Raw genomic sequence first — 27,528 nt, 5'->3', positions numbered from 1 at the left:
ACCACGGCACAGAGGTCACCTGTGTCACAGCGTTCAAGGCAGCGGACCCACAGCGGAGACAAAACTGGGAGATTCAAGGTGTTTAATGACATTGCAGTCAGACAGGCGTAGGTCGGTACACAGCAGTGGCAGATAGATACAGGCCTGAAACAGGCAGTCGGTGGTCAAAGACAGGCTAGGATCAACACTCACTGAAATACTGCATCAGAGGCACGGCAGGAAACAGGGTCAGGATAGCTTCAGTCATACACGGCTTGGCACAAAGATTAATGCTGGACTGCTGGTTTCACGCAGACAATCTGGCAACTAGACAGGCTGGAAACTGGTGCCTTAATGCAGGAGGGCAATCACTGATAGCTCACAGATGGTGACTATGAGAACCGTAAGTAAAGCGGGGGCTAAAGAAAACGGCCAACAACAGGAAGTGGACGAAACACAAAACAGGAAGTGGACAAGAGCAATGGCTAAGAGTTTAGTTTGTGACAACCTGTGAGGTCAATCATATTCATGTTTTTATTCACGTACTCAGTTAATTTTATATTTTATGATTTGTTGTACAATATGTTCTACATGTTTTTAGAAACTGATGTTTGATTTGCTCTTAAAGTCTCTTCACACGTCTTTCACGTGTGTGTGTGTCATTCGTTCAGATGCTGATGATGACAGATAACCACCTCAAATTCAGTGTGAACAGGATGTAATGTATATTTGAGACCTTTGAGCTGTGACTGTCAAAGCGGAAGGTGAAAAATAATCAGCAGTGTTTAAAGAAACTTTAAACGTGTGAAGATGCAAATAGATGAGGAAGAGACAGAGACAGAAGTGAAGACGAGACCGGGGTGAAGTAAAACTCTTTTCCTCTCATTCTTAGGACACGTTGACTCATCCTCGTTGATGTTATAGAGCTGTAATTGTGCAGGAACCAGTTTGTTACGCAGCAGCTCTGTGAAGCAGATCCAGAATCAGAGCAGATCTAAATCATAGCTTTCATTGCTCACATCTGTGAACCTGCTTCATGCTGAGCTTCAGGCTTCACAGTCAGACACGGTGACGCTGCTTCAACAGTTTCTTTGTGCTGCTTGAACCTGCAGACGTCTAGAAACTGAAGGTTTCTCTGTGGAGGGAGCGAGCGAGTGTCAGAGGATGAGGATGTGTGTTCTCCTGTGGACGACTCTGCTCTTCTATGTGAGAGGCATCAGCTGTGACGGAGGTACAACATCCAGCCTGAACCACAGCAACACTGTTTACTGCAGTTACACAAGTAAAGGAGCAGAAGGTTCTGTTCAACAGGACGTCTGCTTTTAACGCTGGTGTCTCTTGTCTTCAACAGCTGCTCTGAAGCAACGCTGTCAAACTGGATCCTACTGTATCAGCCTCAGTGAGGGAGGAACAACAGCAGAGGCTGGACTCTGTGCTGTTATACCCTGTTCCTTCACTGTTGATGCTGGATTTAATGCCACACAATTAATGTGGTATAAATGTGGTGCAGAGTTACCAATGAAATGTAATGAAGCTCACCCACTAACATGTAACTCCAGCAGTAGATCAGCAGTATTTCAGTCTGAGTTTGGAGGACGAGTGTCTCTGTTGGAGCCTGACCTGAGTCTGAGGAACTGCAGCATCATCATCAGTGACCTCAGACAATCTGACTCTGGATCATTTCAGCTCAGACTCTGTGGTTACAAAAACAAGAAGCCAGACAGCTTCACATTGACTTCTCCAGCAACTCTTACAGTTACAGGTATCAACATTACATTAACATTAATTTATTAAAGCTCCAGTCCAGTATTTTAGCCCAAATCTGACTGTTTTGCTCTGATCTTCACCACCGTGACGTCAGGTCTGAGTCAGACGCCCACAGTGACGGTTCCTCCACTGACAGCAGGACAGCAGAACACTGTGACCTGCACTGCTCCTGGTCTCTGCTCTGGATCTGCTCCTACATTCACCTGGAGGTGGAGGAAACCAGGAGGAACCCACTCTCACATCACAGGAAACATCACAGCCGTCACCACGGAGGATGTGAGCACTGTCACACAGAGACACAGCTCAACTCTGACCTTTGACCTTTCAGCTGAGCACCACGGCACAGAGGTGACCTGTGAGGTCAGCTTCACAGGAGACGTAAAGACAGAGGAGACGGTGACTCTGAACGTGAGCTGTACGTGATGCTCCGTAGATGTTTTCTTCACTGACTCGTCTGAAACTTAAAGAGTCTTTTGTTTTTCCTGTTCGTCAGACGTCAAGAAACCAACCATTAGTGGAAATCCAACAGTGAAAGCAGGAGACGCTCTGAATCTGACCTGCCACGTTGATAGCTTCCCTCCATCGTATGTTTTCTACTTCCGCCTCTCGAGGAGTGCAGACGTGTTTTCTCTCTGCTCCCACTCTGCTTTTGCTTGCAGTGTCCTTGTCTTGTCTTTTCTGAGCACCCTGATCTGCTATTCTGGAATAACATTATGGAGCTAATCAACTGGTCACTCAGCGCATTGGACAAAATGTTTTCACAAAGGAAAGAATCTCCGGGAGAACCACTCTGCCCCTTGGGGACTTTTGCCTCTGGCTACGTGCGGGACGCATGGGATTCCTGATGCTCCCTGTGTCTGGAGCCTCTGTCCATCGAGGATGCAGAGGATCTATTCATATTTTGGACTTTGATAACTGGGCTACTCATGATTGGCTTTGGTGGTGCCCTGCTTTATCGGAAGATTGGAAAGATTGGAAAATCTGTGGCCGGCTCATTGGCGTGTCCACCGGCTGTGGAGCTGCAAACGCCGACGGGGGCCATGGTTACTCGGCTGACGGAATTACACCAGAGCACACAGCGAACAGCAGCGTCACCCTTTATGGCAGCGCTCAAAGCAGCAGCGTAGAGTGTGTCAGCACAAACGAAGGCGGGGAAATGAGAGAGTTCCTCCAAGTGAGAACCCAATTAAAGCAAGAAGGTACGAGTTCGAGAGCGTTCACACGTCTGGTTATCTCCATCCATATGGGGTGCCAAATGTAAAAGTAGAACCTATAACTAGTTTTCTCACATTTAACTAAATGACACAACATGTTTTCTCACATTTAGTTAAATGTGCAAAAGTCTAAATGTAAATGTTAAATATAAATGTAAATGTTAAATGTTAAATCTAAATGTTAAATGTTAAATCTAAATGTTAAATGTTAAATCTAAATGTTAAATGTTAAATGTAAATGTTAAATGTTAAATGTAAATGTTAAATGTAAATGTTAAATGTTGGCCGAGCGTAAAACTGAATATTCATGAATGGGCAAGACTCCATCCCTACCCTCAAACAGCGCTGGTCTCAGATCAGAGACGCGAACTCAAACACGTCAAACAGTACGCATAGCTCCGCCCACATCTGACTCTGGATCGGTGCACGAAAATACTGGAGAGAAGCCTGAAGTCGAAGCCATCATGGCCGCCAGCTCCGACTCCCTCCCGTTGGGGGAGATTGAACGGGCTGTAACGGCAGGTGTGCGGGCTGAGGCTCCGCTTCAAACTGCCGTTCTGTCGTAAACACCATTAATGAGTAGTCAAGTAGGTTTAAAAAGAATATTTCTGTGGCGCCGGTGGAGAATTAGTTGGCTAACTATACTAGCTAGCCGAAGTTACGTCCAGGCTAAAAACAAAAGTTTCCAGATCAGATGTGGGCGGGGTTTGCGCGCACTGTTTGAGGTGATTGAGTTCGCGTCTCTGATCTGAGACCAGCGCTGTTTGAGGGTAGGGATGGAGTCTACTTGCCCATTCATGAATATTCAGTTTTACGCTCGGCCAACATTTAACATTTAACATTTACATTTAACATTTAACATTTAACATTTACATTTAACATTTAACATTTAGCATTTAACATTTAACATTTAACATTTAACATTTACATTTAGACTTTTGCACATTTAACTAAATGTGAGAAAACATGTTGTGTCATTTAGTTAAATGTGAGAAAACTAGTTATAGGTGCTCCTTTTACATTTGGCACCCCATACATCCATGCAGATGAACGGTTTGTGTTCTTAAACTCCTTCTACACAAACTGTTACAGGCAAGGGTCAAACTGAACTTGGAACAGTATTTTTTAAAATACACTCACTATGAGTGGGAAACAGGCTACAAAGGCCTTCAAACCGTACTAGGAGGGAAGACCCAAATGCAACGACCCACAGACAGGACTGACGATAAATGGTTTAATAATCAAAACATACAGAAAGAACAATACAAACTAAGGTCACTGCATATGCAGGCTAGGGCAGAAATTAGGAATGCAAAACTAACACATACAACTCACAAAGTAACAAAAGATCACTGCCAAACAGGAAACTAAATGACCCTACTAAGAACACAGAACATGCAAACAACAAAACCTACCACACTCCGAACACACAAACCTGGACAGAGAGCACAACGACATGTAACATGCAATGCACCAAACACAAAGACAACACAAAGACTAGACAAACCTTGATCAGGGACAGGACAGGACCACAAGACAGAAACAACGTCAAACAACAACTTCCATGTAACACCGATAGATAACGAACCAACAAAGACTGTACCCAAACCAGAACCTTAAATACTCAAAACAGGTGACTCTAATTAACCTAATAACAGGACATGACACGACAGGAAATGAAAAAACAAAGAACCAGCCAAGAGGGCCTTAATGCCACGTGAGCCAGAGTGCCCTCTGGCGGCCGGAAGCAGACTCGCATCACAAACACCTGATCAGTCACAGCTTGTGTCTTTCTTCCAGATCCTCATGGACTGAACTCAGCAGCAGTTTTAACCATCACCGTTGTTCTGTCTCTACTCTTAAACGTCGTCTTCTTCATCTACTTTGTGTTTGTCTGGTGAGTCACAAACCATTCGCTGCCTCATGATCATCATGACTCCAGGGACCTTTATGAAACAAACCAAGCTCATGTTTCTTCTCTGTCTTTAAAGCAACTCCAGGAAAAAGGTGGAACCAGATCCAGAGGACAGAACCTACACGTCTCTGCAGAAAAGGAACCTGTCCCCTGAGTACGACGTCATTAACCAGCGAAACTACTGACGTTTGGTCAACGCTGTGGCTGCTGAGGCTTTACTCTGTGTTTAGGCCTCATCTCCTCTAAGTTGGACTGTCGCTTGTTCAGTGAGGAAACTGAATATTCTGTGTGTGCATCACCTTCTTACCACCATCAAAGACCAAAGAGTCATTTGTCCTTTGCTGTTACTCATTAGTCACTGTTAGTGTTGGAATGAGGCTCTACTGTATTATTAATTATTTAGGGTTTCAGGGTTAAACGTCTGATCCGTTCACTAAACAGATGTTTGATAACAGTGTGGTGAGTTAAATGACTCATTCTGTGTGATAATCAATCATATTTCAGTGGTTTGTTAAACAAACTGTTGTTAAAATCAGTGAAGTTGGTGAAGTTCACTAGGTTTGATGTAACTTCTCTTGCTTCATAGAGCTGATGGTGGATCTGACACTGGTGTGACCGACTGTCAGACACTGGAGAGTGTTTATTGTTTCTGTTCCCGTCTTCCTCGTGATGTTCCATGATTGTTGGTGCGGTGGGTAGAACTGTCCAGTCCTGGGTTCGATTCCCGGAGGCCCGGGTGACTTTCTGTGTGGGGTTCTCCCTTTGTTCGCGTGGGTTCTCTCCGGGTTCTCCGGTTCTTCCTCCCACAGTCCAAAGACGTGCATTAGGTTTATTGGCCTCTCTCCGTTGCCTGTGAGTGCATGTGTGAATGGTTGTTTGTCTCTGTGTTTCCCTGCGATGGGCTGCACCGCCTCTCGCCATAGCCAGCTGGGATACGCTCCACGACCCCACATATGGGATTAAGCGTTATGGAAAACCTAATGTCACAATCCCTGCATTTTTGTATGTCTATTTCCTGTTTTATTTTGTGCATATCGGGTTCTGTGTCACACCAGGTTTGACGTTCACTTTACTTTCTTTTATTCATCATTCTGCCGTATCGACCTCTGGATCAACCACTGGTTCTCAACATTTAACTGCCTCAAAGGCCTCGACCGCCAGACCTCAACCTGCGCCCAACTCTACTCCGCAGACAGTTTCACAAGACCATGCAGTCTAATCCAGTCATGGACCCTCAGTCTGTTGCTGCTGCACCTGTCGCCAAGACATATCAAACCCCAGAGCAACAGCCATTCCTCCCAGCTCAAGCTCCAGTGCTGCCATTGTTCCCAGCTCAGGCCTCTATGCACCGCTGGGCACGGGTCCTACGCTCGTCTCGTCTGCTGGACTGGGGTCCTCGCCCTCGGCGCCTCCTTTGTCGCCGGCCACCTCGACACTCCTGCCTCCAAAACCGTTCCCCGCATAGAGGATGCATCGCTTCCAGCGGGGCTCCTGGAGGTGGATGGTTTCGATGCCGACCTCCCAGAACCCACCGTTTGCCACTGGGCACTAGTGGTGCCCTTCCAGCCCAGCGGCTGCTGGGCCGAGGTGAACCTCGCCTTCATCCTCCCTGAGAGGATGAGTGGACTTTGTGTTGTTTTCCTTGCTTGGACTTGTCCCGTGCACTGGTTGTGGACGATTCTCAGACTCATTCTATGTATAATGGTCATGTGTCTTGATTCTGCCATGTTTTGTTTGGTTCTTGATTGTTATCTCCGTCTTAGAAACCGTAGTTCGGATCACCCCTGTGTTTTAGCCTAACTGTTCCGCTGCCTGCCTCTGTGACTTCACCATTGCCTGCTCCACTTTGTGCTGTTGCCAATGTGTCTACGTGTACTGACCTCCTGTATCCTGACTCTGAGCTGTAATAAACCCTCATACTTACCTGTCTGCCTCCAGTGCTGTGTGTTTGGGTCTTAGAACCACGTCCGTGACACCAAATATATGAGGCAACTATGGAAAGGCTGAAAGGCTTTAACTTCCTGTATTAAGACATATTAAGGCAACAGGAGCTTCCTGTTTCACCAACTTCCTGCTTTTTCATGCTTAATGTTCAGTTTGTGCTGTGGAGGAAGAATTCAACCATCGCCTCCAATGACTGTTCAGGTCTGATCCACGCAGCTTCCGGCTGGTTTTGTTCACAGGGCTTTTCCAGTCTGCGTGAACCAGAGAGACTCCCAGTCGTCCTCTGCAGCGCTGACCTTCCTGATGGGAACTGAACACGGTCTTTATCATGAATGGATTATTCTACATTTACAGTTTAGCTGTTCATTTTTGTGCTAAAAACCCGAGCTTTAATGGCAAAAAATAAAGTCTCTTAAACGTGTTTCATTGATGTTTTTGCATGTGGGGTTGAACCTTTTCGAGCAAAACAGGAACAACTCAGAGAATGTCATAAGGCCAAGTTTAAATAAAGCAGCAACACGGTCTGACTGTGTTTCATGAGGAAAGTTCCTGTAATGTTGCGCAAACAGATCAGATTCACTTCAGAGAAAGACGGAACAGAGCTCACTGAAAACTGTGAGAACAGGAGGCTCAGACACAACGAGGTGAGACACCAGAACATTCATAAATATGCTGCTTTAACTGTAAATGATCTGGGACCAGAACCTTCTTCACACTGGTTGATGTGGGTTCAGTGACTGTTACTGGAGGCTGTGAGTGAACGATGGTTCTCAGCTGGACGTGACACAGATCAAATGATTATAACATGATTAATACAGAATATTTTTCTACCGGACGCTGAGGAATGAACTCCATCCTTGCAGCTACGGCCTCCAGTGAAGAGTTTTACATTCTAGCAGCAGCTTGTTTCCACCGTTGGTTCTGTTTTCTACGTTTTGATCCAAACTCCGTCCTGTAGCAGCAGAAACTGCGTCTCAGCAGATCAGGATGATTGTTCTCATCTGGGTGACTCTGATTTTCTGCCTGAGAAGCATCAACGCTGATGCAGGTATTTGAGTTTGTTAATACTAATGTTGTACACAGATAGTGATAATTTACTGTGATGGACGTGTTTGTTGTGTTGAGTTTAAAATCCACGTTCTCTTGATTGTTCTGTTTTCATCAACAGGTAGATCGTACTGTCCAAATAACTACTGTGTCACTCTGACACCACAAATCACAGCAGAAGCTGGACTCTGTGCTGTGATTCCTTGTTCTTTCACAACTCCTTACTACTTTAAGCCCCGACATATAGTTTGGTATAAATGTGAATCTGAGAAACAAAAATGTGGAGACACAGATATCATTTTCCACTCAAATAAGGACAACAATAAAACTCCGACTGGATTTGTGGATCGAGTGTCACAGCTGGAGCCTGATGTGAGTCAGAAAAACTGCAGCATCATCATCAATGACCTCAGAGAGTCTGATTCTGCATCATATCAGTTCAGAGTAAATGGGTTGATATCAGGGAGCAGTGATGGATTTAAATTCAATCAGAGAACCATTGTCTCAGTTAAAGGTAAGTCGCTCGTTCAGCATCTGCAGTTATTCTGTGCATCCACATGTGAAGCTGTAGTGTTAAAACAGAATGTAAGAACTTTAGGTTTGTCACTGTCAGTGGGAAACGAGAATAAACAGCAGTTAGAGAGAGAAAACTCTGCTCCACTACTTTTATCTCGACTCAGTTTTGAGATATAGTAGTTCAGTGTTTTTCATACATTTACTTAAATACATTGATTTGTTATTCATAGTTTAATTAAACTCAAGAATATAATTTATGAAGAAATATCTCTGGATGAATTGAATTGTAATTCGAGGAGACCTTGTGGCTCAGTTGGAAGCGCCTCTGCATTGGAAGCTGAAGGTTTTAGGTTCAAGTCCACCAGATCACTAAGTGTGTCTTGAATAAGACACTTCTCACCAGCTCCCTGTGCGCCTTGCAAAGCATAATTAAAATCAGTAAATAAGTTAAAACTACCTGATTAGAGAATGGTGCTTTAGTATTAAGATAATAAATACAGAATATAAACAGCTCCAGTTTAATTCAGTAATGACCACCAATGTTAAATAATGCCTTCCACCGTGACGTCAGGTCTGAGTCAGACGCCCACAGTGACGGTTCCTCCACTGACAGCAGGACAGCAGAACACTGTGACCTGCACTGCTCCTGGTCTCTGCTCTGGATCTGCTCCTACATTCACCTGGAGGTGGAGGAAACCAGGAGGAACCCACTCTCACATCACAGGAAACATCATAGCCGTCACCACGGAGGATGTGAGCGCTGTCACACAGAGACACAGCTCAACTCTGACCTTTGACCTTTCAGCTGAGCACCACGGCACAGAGGTCACCTGTGAGGTCAGCTTCACAGGAGACGTAAAGACAGAGGAGACGGTGACTCTGAACGTGAGCTGTGAGTCCAACGTTTAGCTTCAATCTCAACTTTTACTAGTTTGCTGTGATGTAACGTCTGAACTGTGACAGTCACTGCTTTTATCATAGAATGAAACCTTTTGTGTTTTAGATGTGCAGGAAATTAGAATCAGTGGAAACACGACCGTGGCAGAGGGTGAGACTCTGAACCTGAGCTGCACCGTTGACAGTTTCCCTCCATCGTTTCTGACGTGGACTAAACTTTCTGACCGAGACCAAAACACAACGGAACCACAGCAGCATGTGGACGAAGGAGCAGCTGCTCTGTCCATCACTAACGTCAGGGCAGAACATGCCGGACGCTACATCTGCACAGCAAAACATCTGGACAGCACCCGGAGGAAAGAGGCCGACGTGACGGTGACGTGTGAGTAAAACAGGAGGCACCTCATCACTGGATCACTTACACCTGCATGTCTTGTGCTGATGACATCACACAGTGAGTGAACTTCCACTTGAACTTCTCAGATATGAGAGAACCTGAGGTCAGAGGGAACACAACAGTCAAAGAGGGAGAGGCTCTGAATCTGACCTGCAGGGTTGAAAGTTGTCCTCCAGCTCTGGTCACGTGGACCAAACGCGGCTTCAACCGCACCCTGAGCGCTGGAACGGACAGCGAGCAGCAGAACAACGCTGCCTCAGCGTCGCTCTTCATCCCAGAGGCCACGGAGGAGACGCGTGGACGCTACGTGTGCACGGTGCAGCAGCGCCGCGCGGCCGTGGCCGTGCACGCTGACGTGCAGGTCCTGTGTAAGTAGCTGCTGCTGCTGCTGCTGCTGCTGCTGCTGCTGCTGCTGCAGCTGCTGCTGCTGCTGCTGACGCTGCTGCTGACGCTGTGCTTGTGCTTGTGAGCACAGGCCTCCCAAGGATCCTCCAGTCTCACTGTGAGCTGCGTGCACACGTCCTGACCTGCGTGTGCGTCGCCCAGGCCTCTCCTGTAGCCGCCGTCCGATGGCCGCTGCTGGAGAAGCGCCGCGCGTACTCTGTCACCACCTCTGTGTCCGACCTCACAGTCAACAGCAGCGTCACCGTGGCCGTGAGCGACCGCAGCCACGCGTCTGTGGAGTGCGTCGCCATCAACGCCAACGGGGAAGCAAAGAGGAAGCTCAGCGTCGGAGCGAACCTGACTCAGCAGGAAGGTGTGCGTCCTCCGCTGCAGCTGCACTTCTGCTTCTTTCTTCAGCGTGACTTGCAAATACACACGTTCATCGCAGGTTCTGCTCCAGAACCATGGTTTAAACCCGACTCGTTTTGTCTTTTCTGTTGCAGAACAAAACAGAACGTTACAGAAAGTCTTTTCTCGGCTGGAAACAGTCGTTGCCTTTTTGGTCGGTGTTCTTCTGTCAACGCTCATTTGCTGTTTGGTCAAAAGTTGCCACAGGTGTGTTGTTTATTGCACAGAGTTACGTTCCACCGTCTGTTTGCAGATTATTTGCTCACATCTGCTTTAAACGTGCTGCTGTTTCTTCAGAAGGAGACGGAACCGTTCTGCACATCTGGATGAAACTCTGCAGATGGTGTCGACTCCAGAGGATCCACTGGTATCTACACCTGCAGAAGTTCACACTAACTCATCTGCATCAGTGTCTCAGCTACAACATGTCATAATCTAAAACCTGCTGTTGAACGAGTCCAATAACTAACACTGTACTTGACAGATGAACGATGGTCCAGCTGGACAGTATGAACAGATCCAGGTCCAGAGGGGACAGAACGGGTCCGTTGCTCCAGAGCAAAGCGCCGCTGAGTGTGACGGCGGCACCAAAGACGTGGAGTACGCCAGCATCGACCTGTCCCTGCTGAACAGGAGGAATCCTGGGAGGGAAGCAAAGAGAGAGAGCACGCGAACGGAGTACGCTGAGGTGAAGAGAGAGGTCAAAGAGGAAAGGAGAGACGAGGATGGAGCGGAGGAGGAGGAGGAGGAGGAGGAGGAGGAAGAGGAGGAGACGCAAGACTGTGTCCCAGAGGAGGAGACGGCCGTTTATTCCAGTGTGAAGGACTTGATGGGTGAAAAGTGAGCGCTTGTGTCACATGTGGACAGTTTATACGATGGACTGAGTCTCATCCTCCTGAATCCACACACATCCACCAAACAGCCTGACTCACACCATGGTCCTGATTCAGAGGATGTTAGAGAATCTTGGGTTTTATTGTATGTAGTACTACACGTTTTTACAGTTTCTTGTTCAGCTACTGTTTAAATTGCTGCCCTGCATGGAGTCACTTCCCTTTTTCAAATTAGATAATTGCATGCGTGTGATGACAGATAACCAGCTCGAATTGTGTGAACAGGACGTAATGCTTAAATACAATAAAATACCTTTAAGCTCAGTTCAGAAATGCTTATATTGTATTTAATGTATATTTGTGACCTTTAAACTGTGACTGTCAAAGTGGAAGGTAAAAAATAATCAGCAGCGTTTGATGAAACACGTGTAAAGATACAAATAAATGAGGAAGAGACAGAGAAACCACAAATAGATAAAGAGTCACAGAGACCACGTTTATACAAATAGATGAGGAAGAAGCAGAGACAGAAGAGAAGAGGACGAGAAGACGAGACGGAGGTGAAGTAAAACTCTTTTCCTCTCATTCTTGGGACACGTTGACTCGTCCTCGATGTTATAGAGCTGTAATTGTGCAGGAACCAGTTTGTTACTCAGCAGCTCTGTGAAGCAGATCCAGAATCAGAGCAGATCTAAATCATAGCTTTCATTGCTCACATCTCTGAACCTGCTTCATGCTGAGCTTCAGGCTTCACAGTCAGACACGGTGACGCTGCTTCAACAGTTTCTTTGTGCTGCTTGAACCTGCAGACGTCTAGAAACTGAAGGTTTCTCTGTGGAGGGAGCGAGCGAGTGTCAGAGGATCAGGATGTGTGTTCTCCTGTGGACGGCTCTGCTCTTCTATGTGAGAGGCATCAGCTGTGACGGAGGTACAACATCCAGCCTGAACCACAGCAACACTGTTTACTGCAGTTACACAAGTAAAGGAGCAGAAGGTTCTGTTCAACAGGACGTCTGCTTTTAACGCTGGTGTCTCTTGTCTTCAACAGCTGCTCTGAAGCAACGCTGTCAAACTGGATCCTACTGTATCAGCCTCAGTGAGAGAAGAACAACCGCAGAGGCTGGACTCTGTGCTGTTATACCCTGTTCCTTCACTGCTGGATTTAATGTCACACAATTAATGTGGTACAAATGTGGTGCAGAGTTACCAATGAAATGTAATGAAGCTCATGCACTAACATGTAACTCCAGCAGTAGATCAGCAGTATTTCAGTCTGAGTTTGGAGGACGAGTGTCTCTGTTGGAGCCTGACCTGAGTCTGAGGAACTGCAGCATCATCATCAGTGACCTCAGACAATCTGACTCTGGATCATTTCAGCTCAAACTCTGTGGTTACAAAGACAAGAAGCCAGACAGCTTCACATTCACTTCTCCAGCAACTCTTTCAGTTACAGGTATCAACATTACGTTAACATTAATTTATTAAAGCTCCAGTCCAGTATTTTAGCCCAAATCTGACTGTTTTGCTCTGATCTTCACCACTGTGACGTCAGGTCTGAGTCAGACGCCCACAGTGACGGTTCCTCCACTGACAGCAGGACAGCAGAACACTGTGACCTGCACTGCTCCTGGTCTCTGCTCTGGATCTGCTCCTACATTCACCTGGAGGTGGAGGAAACCAGGAGGAACCCACTCTCACATCACAGGAAACATCACAGCCGTCACCACGGAGGATGTGAGCGCTGTCACTCAGAGACACAGCTCAACTCTGACCTTTGACCTTTCAGCTGAGCACCACGGCACAGAGGTCACCTGTGAGGTCAGCTTCACAGGAGACGTAAAGACAGAGGAGACGGTGACTCTGAACGTGAGCTGTACGTGATGCTCCGTAGATGTTTTCTTTACTGACTCGTCTGAAACTTAAAGAGTCTTTTGTTTTTCCTGTTCGTCAGACGTCAAGAAACCAACCATCAGTGGAAGTCCAACAGTGAAAGCAGGAGACGCTCTGAATCTGACCTGCCGTGTCGATAGCTTCCCTCCATCGTATGTTACATGGACCAAATCCGGCTCTGACGGCGTTGGTGAAGAATCACAGACTGGATCAGTGTCTGTCATCATCTATAACACGACAGCACGTCTGTACAGCACAGCATCCAGTCAGGAACGTGACTGCACGCTCTGAAGTCACTGTAACATGTGAGTAGATGATAGTAATGTGAGAGACGCTGAATTAGTTTGTCTGATGCTGATTTTCTCTGTTCTGGGTTCAGTTCCTCCAAAGATCTTAAACGTGTCTAGATGCATGAATCAGCAGCAAACACTCAGCTGTGTGTGCATCAGCTGGGGTTCTCCTCCACCCTCCATCACGTGGCCGCTGCTGAAGAACCACAGTGAATACTCAGTATCTAGCACCGTGTCCAAGCACACAGCGAACAGCAGCGTCACCCTTCATGGCAGCGCTCAAAGCAGCAGCGTAGAGTGTGTCAGCACAAACGAAGAGGGGGAAACGAGAGAGTTCCTCCAAGTGAGAACCCACTTAAAGCAAGAAGGTACGAGTTCGAGAGCGTTCACACGTCTGGTTATCTCCATCCATGCAGATGAACGGTTTGTGTTCTTAAACTCCTTCTACACAAACTGTTACAGGCAAGGGTCAAACTGAACTTGGAACAGTATTTTTTAAAATACACTCACTATGAGTGGGAAACAGGCTACAAAGGCCTTCAAACCGTACTAGGAGGGAAGACCCAAATGCAACGACCCACAGACAGGACTGACGATAAATGGTTTAATAATCAAAACATACAGAAAGAACAATACAAACTAAGGTCACTGCATATGCAGGCTAGGGCAGAAATTAGGAATGCAAAACTAACACATACAACTCACAAAGTAACAAAAGATCACTGCCAAACAGGAAACTAAATGACCCTACTAAGAACACAGAACATGCAAACAACAAAACCTACCACACTCCGAACACACAAACCTGGACAGAGAGCACAACGACATGTAACATGCAATGCACCAAACACAAAGACAACACAAAGACTAGACAAACCTTGATCAGGGACAGGACAGGACCACAAGACAGAAACAACGTCAAACAACAACTTCCATGTAACACCGATAGATAACGAACCAACAAAGACTGTACCCAAACCAGAACCTTAAATACTCAAAACAGGTGACTCTAATTAACCTAATAACAGGACATGACACGACAGGAAATGAAAAAACAAAGAACCAGCCAAGAGGGCCTTAATGCCACGTGAGCCAGAGTGCCCTCTGGCGGCCGGAAGCAGACTCGCATCACAAACACCTGATCAGTCACAGCTTGTGTCTTTCTTCCAGATCCTCATGGACTGAACTCAGCAGCAGTTTTAACCATCACCGTTGTTCTGTCTCTACTCTTAAACGTCGTATTCTTCATCTACTTTGTGTTTGTCTGGTGAGTCACAAACCATTCGCTGCCTCATGATCATCATGACTCCAGGGACCTTTATGAAACAAACCAACCTCATGTTTCTTCTCTGTCTTTAAAGCAACTCCAGGAAAAAGGTGGAACCAGATCCAGAGGACAGAACCTACACGTCTCTGCAGAAAAGGAACCTGTCCCCTGAGTACGACGTCATTAACCAGCGAAACTACTAACGTTTGGTCAACGCTGTGGATGCTGAGGCTCCATTCTGTGTTTAGGCCTCATCTCCTCTAAGTTGGACTGTGAACTGTAATTTCTTGGAGACAATGATTATTTTGAGCTATGTGTGTCTGTGCATCCGCTACTTACCCACCATCAAACACCTAACAAGTCATATTATTACCTATTGGTCACTGTTTATGTAGACAAACTGTTTATTTTTTCTTATAAATGATGTGATCATGTGTCAGTTGGAAGTCTTTGCTTTATTATGAGTAATTTCAGTTTCAGGGTTAAACTTCTGATCCGTTTACTAAACAGATGTTTAACGGCTGTGTGGTGAGTTAAACGGCTCATTCTGTGTCATAATTCAATCAGTCAGAACGTGAAGCATATTTCTGTGCAACAAAATGTTGTTAGTGATGTTGGTAAAGTTTTTTAAGTTTGATGTAACTTCTGTTGCATCATGAATTATATCATGGACATCAATGAAGCAAACCTGTGACATTCTGCCTCCGCGCCGCTAGAGGCGCTCCTGGGGTTTTGTGTGGGTCTGTTTTCATTTCCTGTGTAATTAGTTGACCCACCTGTTTTTAGTTAGTATTTAAGGGATGTCCTTTTGGTAAGACACTGTTGGTGTGTACACTCGGTGTAACTGGATGCTACCCCATTGTTACGCTTGAGGAGAGTTTGTGATGCAAAGGAGTTTTGGATTTGCTTATGTCCTGTCTCACCACGTAAGTTTTGTGAGTGTCTTATGTTTCATGTTTAGGTTTTGCCCGTGTTACGGAGTGTGTTTTGTTTATGCCTGTTAGACAGTGCTGTACTTAGTTCTTAGTTGTCCTCAGTTTATGTCTTGTGTTCATGTGTAGGTTTCTGCCCGTAGTGTACGGAGCGTTTAGTTTATATAGTGAGTTTAGGTTGGTAAACGTTTACCTGCATTGCAGTGAATTTTAGGTTCTTCCTTTGTGTTGAACTGAGTCCTGCTGTGCAGTGAGTTTTTGTTGTATTTAAATAAACCTGTTTATGTTAATTGTACCTTCTGTGTTGGGTCGTGCATTTGGGGTCTTCCCTCATGTGTTCCCTGCGACCTGGTCTGCCGGTTGCAGCCAGGTGTCTGTTGAGGGATTACACAGAGCTCTGTGCTGGAAGCACGTCGGCCGTGGTGCCTGAAGCCTCCGCTCAGTGTGAGCGCGTTCTCCCCCCGGCTCTGTGAGAGCCGTAGTTCTCCCCGCTTGGAGCGGGTGCTGTCATCCCCTCTCCTGGCCCAGGGTTCCGTCAAACCCCGCCGGTTCGGAACCGACGGGGCGAGTTCGTAACAAACCAGCACAATATAAATAAATGATTAAAAATAAATAGTAAAATGAAATTAAGATAAATCTTAGTTAACCAACTGACATCCTCATAAGTAAAAGCTGCAATAATGTTGTTAATGATTAAGTTAGTATTATTATTAATACTGTTAAGAGGTGTGCACATACTAACACACTAAACATTCATGTATGCACTGTACACTGCTCAAAAAAATAAAAGGACACTAAAATAACATCCTAGATCTGAATGAAGGAAATATTCTTTTTATTAAATACTGCAGCATACTACAGCATTATACTGCTTTTATAGTTGAATGTGCTGACAACAAACTCACAGAAAAATTATTGATGGAAATCAAATTTATTAGTCTAAAGCATCAATGCCTTCGTCTTGCAGGAACTGCTGACACAGTCCAGCCACATGAGGTCCAGCATTGTGTTGCATTAGGCGGAACCCAAGGCCAACGGCACCGACATATGGTCTCACAAGGGGTCTGTGGATCTCAGTACTTAATGGCAGTCATGCTGCCTCTGGTGAGCACATGTGTGGCCCTCCAAGAAAAAAAAAAGCCACCATTACTGACCCACTGCCAAACTGGTCATGCTGGAGGATGTTACAGGAAGGAGCAGAACGTTCTCCAAGGCCTCTTTAGACTCAGGGTGAACCTGCTTTCATCTGTGAAGAGCATAGGGCGGCAGTGGCGAACTTGCTAATCGTGTGCCGTGAGCACAACCTCCACCTGTGGACGTCGGCCCTCATCCCTCCCTCATGGAGTCTGTTTCTGACCGTTTGTGCACACATGCTGGAGGCCACATTGCAGGGCTCTGGCAGTGCTCCTCCTGTTCCTCCTTGCACAAAGGTGGAGGTGGCGGTCCTGCTGCTGGGTTCTCCTACGGCCTCCTCCACGTCTGGTACTGGTGTCTCCTGGTAGCGCCTTCATGCTCGAGACACTACTCTGACAGACACAGCAAAACGTCTCGCCACAGCTCGCATTGATGTGCCATCCTGGATGAGCTGCACTATCTGAGCTACTTGTATGGGTTGTAGACTCTGTCTCATGCTGCCACTAGAGTGAAAGCACTGCCAGCATTCAGAAGTGACCAAAACATCAGCCAGAAAGCAGAAACTGGCTGAACAGACTGTGGTTTGTAGTCATCAGTGACAAAATATTCTTCAAATGTCTTCAAAAGAGTCTTCAAATGTTCCCTCGTCTACTCAAAGTATCTTGGGACTTGTGTTCCTGTGTTGTATAGCAAGTACAGTATCAGTAATAATAAAATGAGGCAGACTCAGAGTAAGGGAAGAAGCCAACACAGGCAGTTACAGTTAAGACAATTGTTGACAATCACCCGATTAGATGACAGATATTTAAATACAAACTTGAGGTTTAAAAGATTGTTAATTAAATATATACATATTTTAAGTTTTTAAAGATGTCCTGGTAGCTCAGTGGGTAGTGTTGGACTTTTGGTTTGGGAATCCATCACCCACCACTCCACTATAGATATTATTTATATGATTATGACAGAAAATGAGTACCTTTTTTTTGGATATTTTGTAACTGCCCTTTTTGTTTTGGGCCACTGCCCCTAAAAATGTTTGTGCACGGCCCTGCTGGCCACTACAGAGAGTTCAGCGAGTGGGAAACTACTGTAGTAGCAAGAGATCCCACATAGTCCCACAGACAGAACCCCCCTAGAAAAATCTGCATCAGCCACAGACCACACCCGGGGCCAGACTGGGCGACTGACGAGTCAACGGCTGTCAACCCCAGGAGAACCAGAGGCAAATACTCTCCCCAGTGGGAGGGTCATCCCCAGAGAACAGAGCCCAAGCACCCACAGTCCGTCCCACACCAAAGACCCGTCACTGCTGGGCCTCTTGGACACATGGACTTGGCTCGACCCCCCTCCCGGGGATCGCATGGATACACGGTGGCGGCCGGGCAGGAGGGGTCCTCCTCGGACCACCACGAGAAACAGGACCAGGAACAAGGGCAGAGAGAGGCGTTGAGTGAGGATGGGTTCTGCAGCACTGGGCTCTGAAGCAGGTGGAACAGGCCAAGCCTCTGTAGCAGCAGTGCTGGAGCCTGAGAGCTGTGAGGCGTGTTGAGCCCTAGCTTCATGCCGTGGTGCAGGCATAATTGAACCTGGTGCCAAAAAGCAGTAGGGAGGTGGGTGCCAAAGCCACCGAGCCAAGAACAATGTGCTCTTCCTGTAGAGCCGGATCCTGACACTGTGACCCTGAACCACCATGTATCAGTGAGGGTTCGACGTCTGCTCTGATGCAGTTCTCACACACAACCAGCAGATGTCCATGCTCTGACTGTGTGATGGTGATCAGTGTGTCAATTTCAGCCCAACTGTGTCAAAGTTGCTCTGTGCTTCACAAGGCTTCGATTTCACCATGACTAGACATACACTGTACAGTATTTTATTTTACATACCTCATGTTGTCCTGTTGGTTTAGGCAACGAGAGTGGACCCAAAGCCGAGCGCCATTTTGAAGCTTTGGCCTGAGCCAATAGTTAATAAGTTTTGCAGTGGGTTTTGGTTAACCATGAGCGAAATGACAGCGCAGATTATTGAGTGTTGCTTATGTCTGTTATGTATTCATGTGGGTTATTTTAAATGTTCCCCTGTGCAGTCAGTGGAATATCCTGGGCAGAGCAGGCCACAGGATTAATCAATCATGAACACCTGCTTGAGCAGTTGTAGAGTTCAGGCACCAGGGCCTCAGCAGCGCCTCTGGTGAAATAACAGGATGTTGATTTACATGATGAACATTTATAAATAGAATCTGCTTCACGGTGGGAGAGTGAGAATATTACGAAATGAAAACCAAATATATGAGGCAACTGTGGAAAGACTGAAAGGCTTTAACTTCCCGTTTTAAGACATATTAAGGCAACAGAAGCTTCCTGTTTCACCAACTTCCTGCTTTTTCATGCTTAATATTCAGTTTGTGCTGTGGAGGAAGAATTCAACCATCGCCTCCAATGACTGTTCAGGTCTGATCCAAGCAGCTTCTGCCTGCTTATGATCACACACTTTTCCAGTCTGCGTGAACCAGAGAGACTCCCAGTCGTCCTCTGCAGCGCTGACCTTCCTGATGGGAACTGAACCTGCTCTTTAACATGAATGCATTATTCTACATTTTGTCACGATTCATGCTTTTTAGTTACGTTTGTCTAGTCACGTCCGGTTTTATTTTGTTACCACTTCCTGTTTAGTCCAGATCCAGTCAACCCAGCCTTACTTCTGTTTCTCGTTAACCTCACCTGTGTTTCATCAGTCATTAGTCATGTAGTATTTAAGCACCACCTCTAGCCATAGGTCCGTGCCAGATTGTCTACGCTGATTCCTCACTAGCATTCATGATCTCTTGCCTTGTGTTACTGACCGTGCTTTGTCCTCGACCCTGCTCTTGCCTAGCCTATGATCGCCTTGTGCCGTAAGTTGACCTTTGCCTGTACCTTGATCACATCTCTGCCTGCTCCTTGTCGGATCCTGACTGCTACTCCACCGTGTATGACCTCTGCCTGCCTGACCTTGCTAATAACCCTTCTTATCATAACCAAGTCAACGCTGTGCATTTGGGTCCTTTCTCCATCGTCGGTTTGTGACACATTTACAGTCTAACTGTGCATCTCGTGCTAAAGAGCTGAGCTTTGATGGCACCAACTCTTTTGAAGATGTTTATTATGAAGGAGCTGAATATTATACTCATTAGAAGTTAAATTTGACTAATTTTATTTTTTGTGTGAATTCTGTATTGTATAAAAGTAGAATGTTTGTAAACTTTGCAAGAATGACTATTTTGAAAAAATATATGTCTCTAAAACTTGTTTCATTGATGTTTTTGCATGTGGGATTAAACTGTCTTGAGCAAAACAGGAACAACTCAGAGAATGTCATAAGGCCAAGTTTAAATAAATCAGCAACACGGTCTGACTGGGTTTCATGAGGAAAGTTCCTGTAATGTTGCGCAAACAGATCAGAAGTGAAGAAAGGAAGAGTCAGTTCAGAGAAAGACGGAGCAGAGCTCACTGAAAACTGTGAGAACAGGAGAACGACGAGGTGAGACACCAGAACATTCATAAATATGCTGCTTTAAATGTAAATGATCTGGGACCAGAACCTTCTTCACACTGGTTGATGTGGGTTCAGTGACTGTTACTGGAGGCTGTGAGTGAACGATGGTTCTCAGCTGGACGTGACACAGATCAAATGATTAGAACATGATTAATACAGAATATTTTTCTACCGGACGCTGAGGAATGAACTCCATCCTTGCAGCTACGGCCTCCAGTGAAGAGTTTTACATTCTAGCAGCAGCTTGTTTCCACCGTTGGTTCTGTTTTCTACGTTTTGATCCAAACTCCGTCCTGTAGCAGCAGAAACTGCGTCTCAGCAGATCAGGATGATTGTTCTCATCTGGGTGACTCTGATTTTCTGCCTGAGAAGCATCAACGCTGATGCAGGTATTTGAGTTTAATGTTGTACACAGACAGTGATAATTTCATGTGATGAATGTGTTTATTGTCACGGTTTAAATTCCACATGCTCCTGATTGTCCTGTTGTGTTTTCATCAGGTGGATCATTGCAGGAAAAAACCTCCTGTGTAAATAACTACTGTGTCACTCTGACACCACAAATCACAGCAGAGGCTGGACTCTGTGCTGTGATTCAATGTACTTTCAAAACTTCTGATGACTTTGAACCCCAACATGTAGTTTGGTATAAATGTGAATCTGATAAACCAAGATGTGGAGACAAAGATATAATTTTCCACTCAAATAAGCACAATGGTAAAACTCCGACTGAATTTGTGGACCGAGTGTCACAGCTGGAGCCTGATGTGAGTCAGAGAAAATGCAGCATCATCATCAATGACCTCAGAGTGTCTGATTCTGGATCATATCAGTTCAGAGTAAACGGGTTGAAATTAGGGAGCAATAATGGATTTACATTCAATCAGAGAACCACTGTCTCAGTTAAAGGTAAGTGGCTGCATCAGCGTCTGGAGTGAAGATGTTCTGTGAAGCTGTAGTGTTAAAACAGAGTGTGAGAACTTGTGAGAACTGCAGTTAAAAAAGAGAAAACTCTGCTCAAATCCTTTTTTCTACCTTAGTGTCGTCATCCTCATACATAACATGCAAAGGTTTTCCGTCTTCTTTGTTCATTCCTAATACTCAGTTGTTGTGAAATGCAATTTCTGGGACTAATAAAGGTTTTCTTCCTAAACAAATGTCAAGAAATGAATTTATATTTCGTCCTATTTTTTATATTTAGATCACAAATAAAACAGAATTTAGACAAAACCAGTCAATTAAATACAGTATTGGTGCCAGCTGTAGTATTAAAATAATAAATACTATACTATATAATCCAGTAAAAACCCCCATGTTAAATAATGCCCTCCATCGTGACGTCAGGTCTGAGTCAGACGCCCACAGTGACGGTTCCTCCACTGACAGCAGGACAGCAGAACACTGTGACCTGCACTGCTCCTGGTCTCTGCTCTGGATCTGCTCCTACATTCACCTGGAGGCGGAGGAAACCAGGAGGAACCCACTCTCACATCACAGGAAACATCACAGCCGTCACCACGGAGGATGTGAGCGCTGTCACACAGAGACACAGCTCAACTCTGACCTTTGACCTTTCAGCTGAGCACCACGGCACAGAGGTCACCTGTGAGGTCAGCTTCACAGGAGACGTAAAGACAGAGGAGACGGTGACTCTGAACGTGAGCTGTGAGTCCAACGTTTAGCTTCAATCTCAACTTTTAACGGTGAACTGCACCGTTGACAGTTTCCCTCCATCGTTTCTGACGTGGACTAAACTTTCTGACCAAAACACAACGGAACCACAGCAGCATGTGGACGAAGGAGCAGCTGCTCTGTCCATCACTAACGTCAGGGCAGAACATGCCGGACGCTACATCTGCACAGCAAAACATCTGGACAGCACCCGGAGGAAAGAGGCCGACGTGACGGTGACGTGTGAGTAAAACAGGAGGCACCTCATCACTGGATCACTTACACCTGCATGTCTTGTGCTGATGACATCACACAGTGAGTGAACTTCCACTTGAACTTCTCAGATATGAGAGAACCTGAGGTCAGAGGGAACACAACAGTCAAAGAGGGAGAGGCTCTGAATCTGACCTGCAGGGTTGAAAGTTGTCCTCCAGCTCTGGTCACGTGGACCAAACGCGGCTTCAACCGCACCCTGAGCGCTGGAACGGACAGCGAGCAGCAGAACAACGCTGCCTCAGCGTCGCTCTTCATCCCAGAGGCCACGGAGGAGACGCGTGGACGCTACGTGTGCACGGTGCAGCAGCGCCGCGCGGCCGTGGCCGTGCACGCTGACGTGCAGGTCCTGTGTAAGTAGCTGCTGCTGCCTGTGCTGCTGACGCTGCTGCTGACGCTGTGCTTGTGCTTGTGAGCACAGGCCTCCCAAGGATCCTCCAGTCTCACTGTGAGCTGCGTGCACACGTCCTGACCTGCGTGTGCGTCGCCCAGGCCTCTCCTGTAGCCGCCGTCAGATGGCCGCTGCTGGAGAAGCGCCGCGCGTACTCTGTCACCACCTCTGTGTCCGACCTCACAGTCAACAGCAGCGTCACCGTGGCCGTGAGCGACCGCAGCCACGCGTCTGTGGAGTGCGTCGCCATCAACGCCAACGGGGAAGCAAAGAGGAAGCTCAGCGTCGGAGCGAACCTGACTCAGCAGGAAGGTGTGCGTCCTCCGCTGCAGCTGCACTTCTGCTTCTTTCTTCAGCGTGACTTGCAAATACACACGTTCATCGCAGGTTCTGCTCCAGAACCATGGTTTAAACCCGACTCGTTTTGTCTTTTCTGTTGCAGAACAAAACAGAACGTTACAGAAAGTCTTTTCTCGGCTGGAAACAGTCGTTGCCTTTTTGGTCGGTGTTCTTCTGTCAACGCTCATTTGCTGTTTGGTCAAAAGTTGCCACAGGTGTGTTGTTTATTGCACAGAGTTACGTTCCACCGTCTGTTTGCAGATTATTTGCTCACATCTGCTTTAAACGTGCTGCTGTTTCTTCAGAAGGAGACGGAACCGTTCTGCACATCTGGATGAAACTCTGCAGATGGTGTCGACTCCAGAGGATCCACTGGTATCTACACCTGCTGAAGTTCACACTAACTCATCTGCATCAGTGTCTCAGCTACAACATGTCATAATCTAAAACCTGCTGTTGAACGAGTCCAATAACTAACACTGTACTTGACAGATGAACGATGGTCCAGCTGGACAGTATGAACAGATCCAGGTCCAGAGGGGACAGAACGGGTCCGTTGCTCCAGAGCAAAGCGCCGCTGAGTGTGACGGCGGCACCAAAGACGTGGAGTACGCCAGCATCGACCTGTCCCTGCTGAACAGGAGGAATCCTGGGAGGGAAGCAAAGAGAGAGAGCACGCGAACGGAGTACGCTGAGGTGAAGAGAGAGGTCAAAGAGGAAAGGAGAGACGAGGATGGAGCGGAGGAGGAGGAGGAGGAAGAGGAGGAGACGCAAGACTGTGTCCCAGAGGAGGAGACGGCCGTTTATTCCAGTGTGAAGGACTTGATGGGTGAAAAGTGAGCGCTTGTGTCACATGTGGACAGTTTATACGATGGACTGAGTCTCATCCTCCTGAATCCACACACATCCACCAAACAGCCTGACTCACACCATGGTCCTGATTCAGAGGATGTTAGAGAATCTTGGGTTTTATTGTATGTAGTACTACACGTTTTTACAGTTTCTTGTTCAGCTACTGTTTAAATTGCTGCCCTGCATGGAGTCACTTCCCTTTTTCAAATTAGATAATTGCACACGTTTGATGACAGATAACCAGCTCGAATTGTGTGAACAGGACGTAATGCTTAAATACAATAAAATAACTTTAAGCTCAGTTCAGAAATGCTTATATTGTATTTAATGTATATTTGAGACCTTTGAGCTGTTACGGTCAAAGCAGAAGGTAAAAAATAATCAGCAGCGTTTGAAGAAACGCGTGAAAAGATACAAATCGATGAGGAAGAGACAGAGAAACCACAAATAGATAAAGAGTCACAGAGACCACGTTTATACAAATAGATGAGGAAGAAGCAGAGACAGAAGAGAAGAGGACGAGAAGACGAGACGGAGGTGAAGTAAAACTCTTTTCCTCTCATTCTTGGGACACGTTGACTCGTCCTCGTTGATGTTATAGAGCTGTAATTGTGCAGGAACCAGTTTGTTACTCAGCAGCTCTGTGAAGCAGATCCAGAATCAGAGCAGATCTAAATCATAGCTTTCATTGCTCACATCTCTGAACCTGCTTCATGCTGAGCTTCAGGCTTCACAGTCAGACACGGTGACGCTGCTTCAACAGTTTCTTTGTGCTGCTTGAACCTGCAGACGTCTAGAAACTGAAGGTTTCTCTGTGGAGGGAGCGAGCGAGTGTCAGAGGATCAGGATGTGTGTTCTCCTGTGGACGGCTCTGCTCTTCTATGTGAGAGGCATCAGCTGTGACGGAGGTACAACATCCAGCCTGAACCACAGCAACACTGTTTACTGCAGTTACACAAGTAAAGGAGCAGAAGGTTCTGTTCAACAGGACGTCTGCTTTTAACGCTGGTGTCTCTTGTCTTCAACAGCTGCTCTGAAGCAACGCTGTCAAACTGGATCCTACTGTATCAGCCTCAGTGAGAGAAGAACAACCGCAGAGGCTGGACTCTGTGCTGTTATACCCTGTTCCTTCACTGCTGATGCTGGATTTAATGTCACACAATTAATGTGGTACAAATGTGGTGCAGAGTTACCAATGAAATGTAATGAAGCTCACTCACTAACATGTAACTCCAGCAGTAGATCAGCAGTATTTCAGTCTGAGTTTAGAGGACGAGTGTCTCTGTTGGAGCCTGACCTGAGTCTGAGGAACTGCAGCATCATCATCAGTGACCTCAGACAATCTGACTCTGGATCATTTCTGCTCAGACTCTGTGGTTACAAAGACAAGAAGCCAGACAGCTTCACATTCACTTCTCCAGCAACTCTTACAGTTACAGGTATCAACATTACATTAACATTAATTTATTAAAGCTTCAATCCAGTATTTTAGCCCAGATCTGACTGTTTTGCTCTGATCTTCTCCACCGTGTCGTCAGGTCTGAGTCAGAAGCCCACAGTGACGGTTCCTCCACTGACAGCAGGACAGCAGAACACTCTGACCTGCACTGCTCCTGGTCTCTGCTCTGGATCTGCTCCTACATTCACCTGGAGGTGGAGGAAACCAGGAGGAACCCACTCTCACATCACAGGAAACATCACAGCCGTCACCACGGAGAATGTGAGCGCTGTCACACAGAGACACAGCTCAACTCTGACCTTTGACCTTTCAGCTGAGCACCATGGCACAGAGGTCACCTGTGAGGTCAGCTTCACAGGAGACGTAAAGACAGAGGAGACGGTGACTCTGAACGTGAGCTGTACGTGATGCTCCGTAGATGTTTTCTTTACTGACTCGTCTGAAACTTAAAGAGTCTTTTGTTTTTCCTGTTCGTCAGACGTCAAGAAACCAACCATCAGTGGAAATCCAACAGTGAAAGCAGGAGACGCTCTGAATCTGACCTGCCGTGTTGATAGCTTCCCTCCATCGTATGTTACATGGACCAAATCCGGCTCTGACGGCGTTGGTGAAGAATCACAGACTGGATCAGTGTCTGTCATCATCTATAACACGACAGCAGACGCTTCTGGACAGTACGTCTGTACAGCACAGCATCCAGTCAGGAACGTGACTGCACGCTCTGAAGTCACTGTAACATGTGAGTAGATGATAGTAATGTGAGAGACGCTGAATTAGTTTGTCTGATGCTGATTTTCTCTGTTCTGGGTTCAGTTCCTCCAAAGATCTTAAACGTGTCTAGATGCATGAATCAGCAGCAAACACTCAGCTGTGTGTGCATCAGCTGGGGTTCTCCTCCACCCTCCATCACGTGGCCGCTGCTGAAGAACCACAGTGAATACTCAGTATCTAGCACCGTGTCCAAGCACACAGCGAACAGCAGCGTCACCCTTCATGGCAGCGCTCAAAGCAGCAGCGTAGAGTGTGTCAGCACAAACGAAGAGGGGGAAACGAGAGAGTTCCTCCAAGTGAGAACCCACTTAAAGCAAGAAGGTACGAGTTCGAGAGCGTTCACACGTCTGGTTATCTCCATCCATGCAGATGAGCCGCTGCCACAGTTCTGTTCCCTTGATTCCAGATGTCGTCACCAACGTTTTACTGAACAGTAAGTGGCTGCAAGTCGCCTTTGGGTTCTTTACTGGCATCTTGTTTTCTGCGGTCGTCGTCTGTTTGGCAAGAAGATGCCACAGGTACCGATTATTTTTCTCACATCGCTGTGTTCATATAAATATTAGTTTTACCAAATGTTCACTGTTCTTTTCTGATTATGAAGAAAAAAGAATCCCGGGGATCAGCTTGAAGCCGTGCAGATGCAAACTGTCCTAGAGGTATTAATATTTATTATTGTTTTTAAATTGTTACCACATCTGTTTATGGTCCATCAATCATTCATCATTGGTCAGTTTATTATCAGACTGGACTCTAATGCAGCGTGAACATCACTCAGGCTTGAATTCATGGTTTGACATATCTCCCCCTGACAGGCTGACGCTGGTTATAACCACGAGACTCAATGCAGAGAAGTCAACTACTCTGTCATTGACTTCTTTGTGTTGAAAAGAAAAAAACCCACGAAGACAAAGGAGGCGCCAGAAAGCACAGAGTACACGGAAATTAAAACAAGAGCAGTGGAGAGACGACACGGTGAAGGGAAGGAAGGTGAAACGCTGGAGGCCCACGAGGAGCAGGAGGTGGCTGAGGTTGAGCAAAGGGAGAACCAGCAGTGCATTGTGGGAAAAGAGGAGGAATATGAGGAGATGGCGCTGTATTCAAATGTTCATGAAACAAAGCAGCAGGTTTGACTTCGTAGCTCAGTGATGTCACTGAGGCGTGTTGCGTAACACTGTTTGTTACTTGGAGTCTCTGGGTGTTTGTGTGTTGGTGATGCCTCATGTCTCTCTCTTCCTGTCTCTGCTTGACAAAGAATCAGATCTCTGTCCTGTTTTTATTGCTCTGTGCAACGTATGACTCACAAAGTCAAAGATTATCTTCACATTATTTGTTACTCAAGTGTTTGTCCTACACGTTTATCTTTCATCTCAAAATGTGACCTCTTTATAGTGTACTTGGGTCTTTTTTTTATTGTCATTACTAATTAA

General features: G+C 46.3%; 1 protein-coding gene and 1 pseudogene across 2 annotated transcripts; both read left to right on the top strand.

Annotated features, from left to right (window-relative positions):
- Positions 1–850: 850 nt before the first annotated feature.
- On the top strand, positions 851–11,625 carry LOC114842452 (sialic acid-binding Ig-like lectin 10). 2 transcript variants are annotated; one of them, XM_041067620.2, is made up of 10 exons: positions 7,379–7,463; positions 7,778–7,867; positions 7,988–8,380; positions 8,954–9,274; positions 9,386–9,661; positions 9,763–10,044; positions 10,152–10,433; positions 10,564–10,675; positions 10,766–10,835; positions 10,953–11,625. In XM_041067620.2, the coding sequence occupies exons 2-10, from the start codon at positions 7,807–7,809 to the stop codon at positions 11,310–11,312; spliced, it is 2,157 nt and encodes a 718-aa protein (XP_040923554.1). In that variant the 5' UTR covers positions 7,379–7,463; positions 7,778–7,806; the 3' UTR covers positions 11,313–11,625. The 2 variants fall into 2 exon arrangements, with proteins under 2 accessions (XP_055358976.1, XP_040923554.1); XM_055503001.1 differs by lacking the exons at positions 7,379–7,463; positions 7,778–7,867; positions 7,988–8,380; positions 8,954–9,274 and adding exons at positions 851–1,210; positions 1,331–1,741; positions 1,841–2,161.
- Positions 11,626–11,925: 300 nt separating this feature from the next.
- On the top strand, positions 11,926–24,172 carry LOC114842453 (uncharacterized; annotated as a pseudogene).
- The last annotated feature ends 3,356 nt before the right edge of the window (positions 24,173–27,528 follow it).

Source organism: Betta splendens, chromosome 16 (assembly GCF_900634795.4).
Source record: "Betta splendens chromosome 16, fBetSpl5.4, whole genome shotgun sequence".
Lineage (NCBI taxonomy): Eukaryota > Metazoa > Chordata > Actinopteri > Anabantiformes > Osphronemidae > Betta > Betta splendens.
Note: the sequence above shows the minus strand (reverse complement) of the source record. Positions and strands in the feature narration are given on the sequence as shown.

Coding starts and splice junctions, on each gene's coding strand:
- LOC114842452 (XM_055503001.1), top strand. CDS start 1,144: ATGAGGATGTGTGTTCTCCTGTGGACGACTCTGCTCTTCTATGTGAGA. Junction 10,045..10,151: donor CGCTGACGTGCAGGTCCTGT/GTAAGTAGCTGC, acceptor TTGTGAGCACAG/GCCTCCCAAGGATCCTCCAG. Junction 10,434..10,563: donor GAACCTGACTCAGCAGGAAG/GTGTGCGTCCTC, acceptor TTTCTGTTGCAG/AACAAAACAGAACGTTACAG.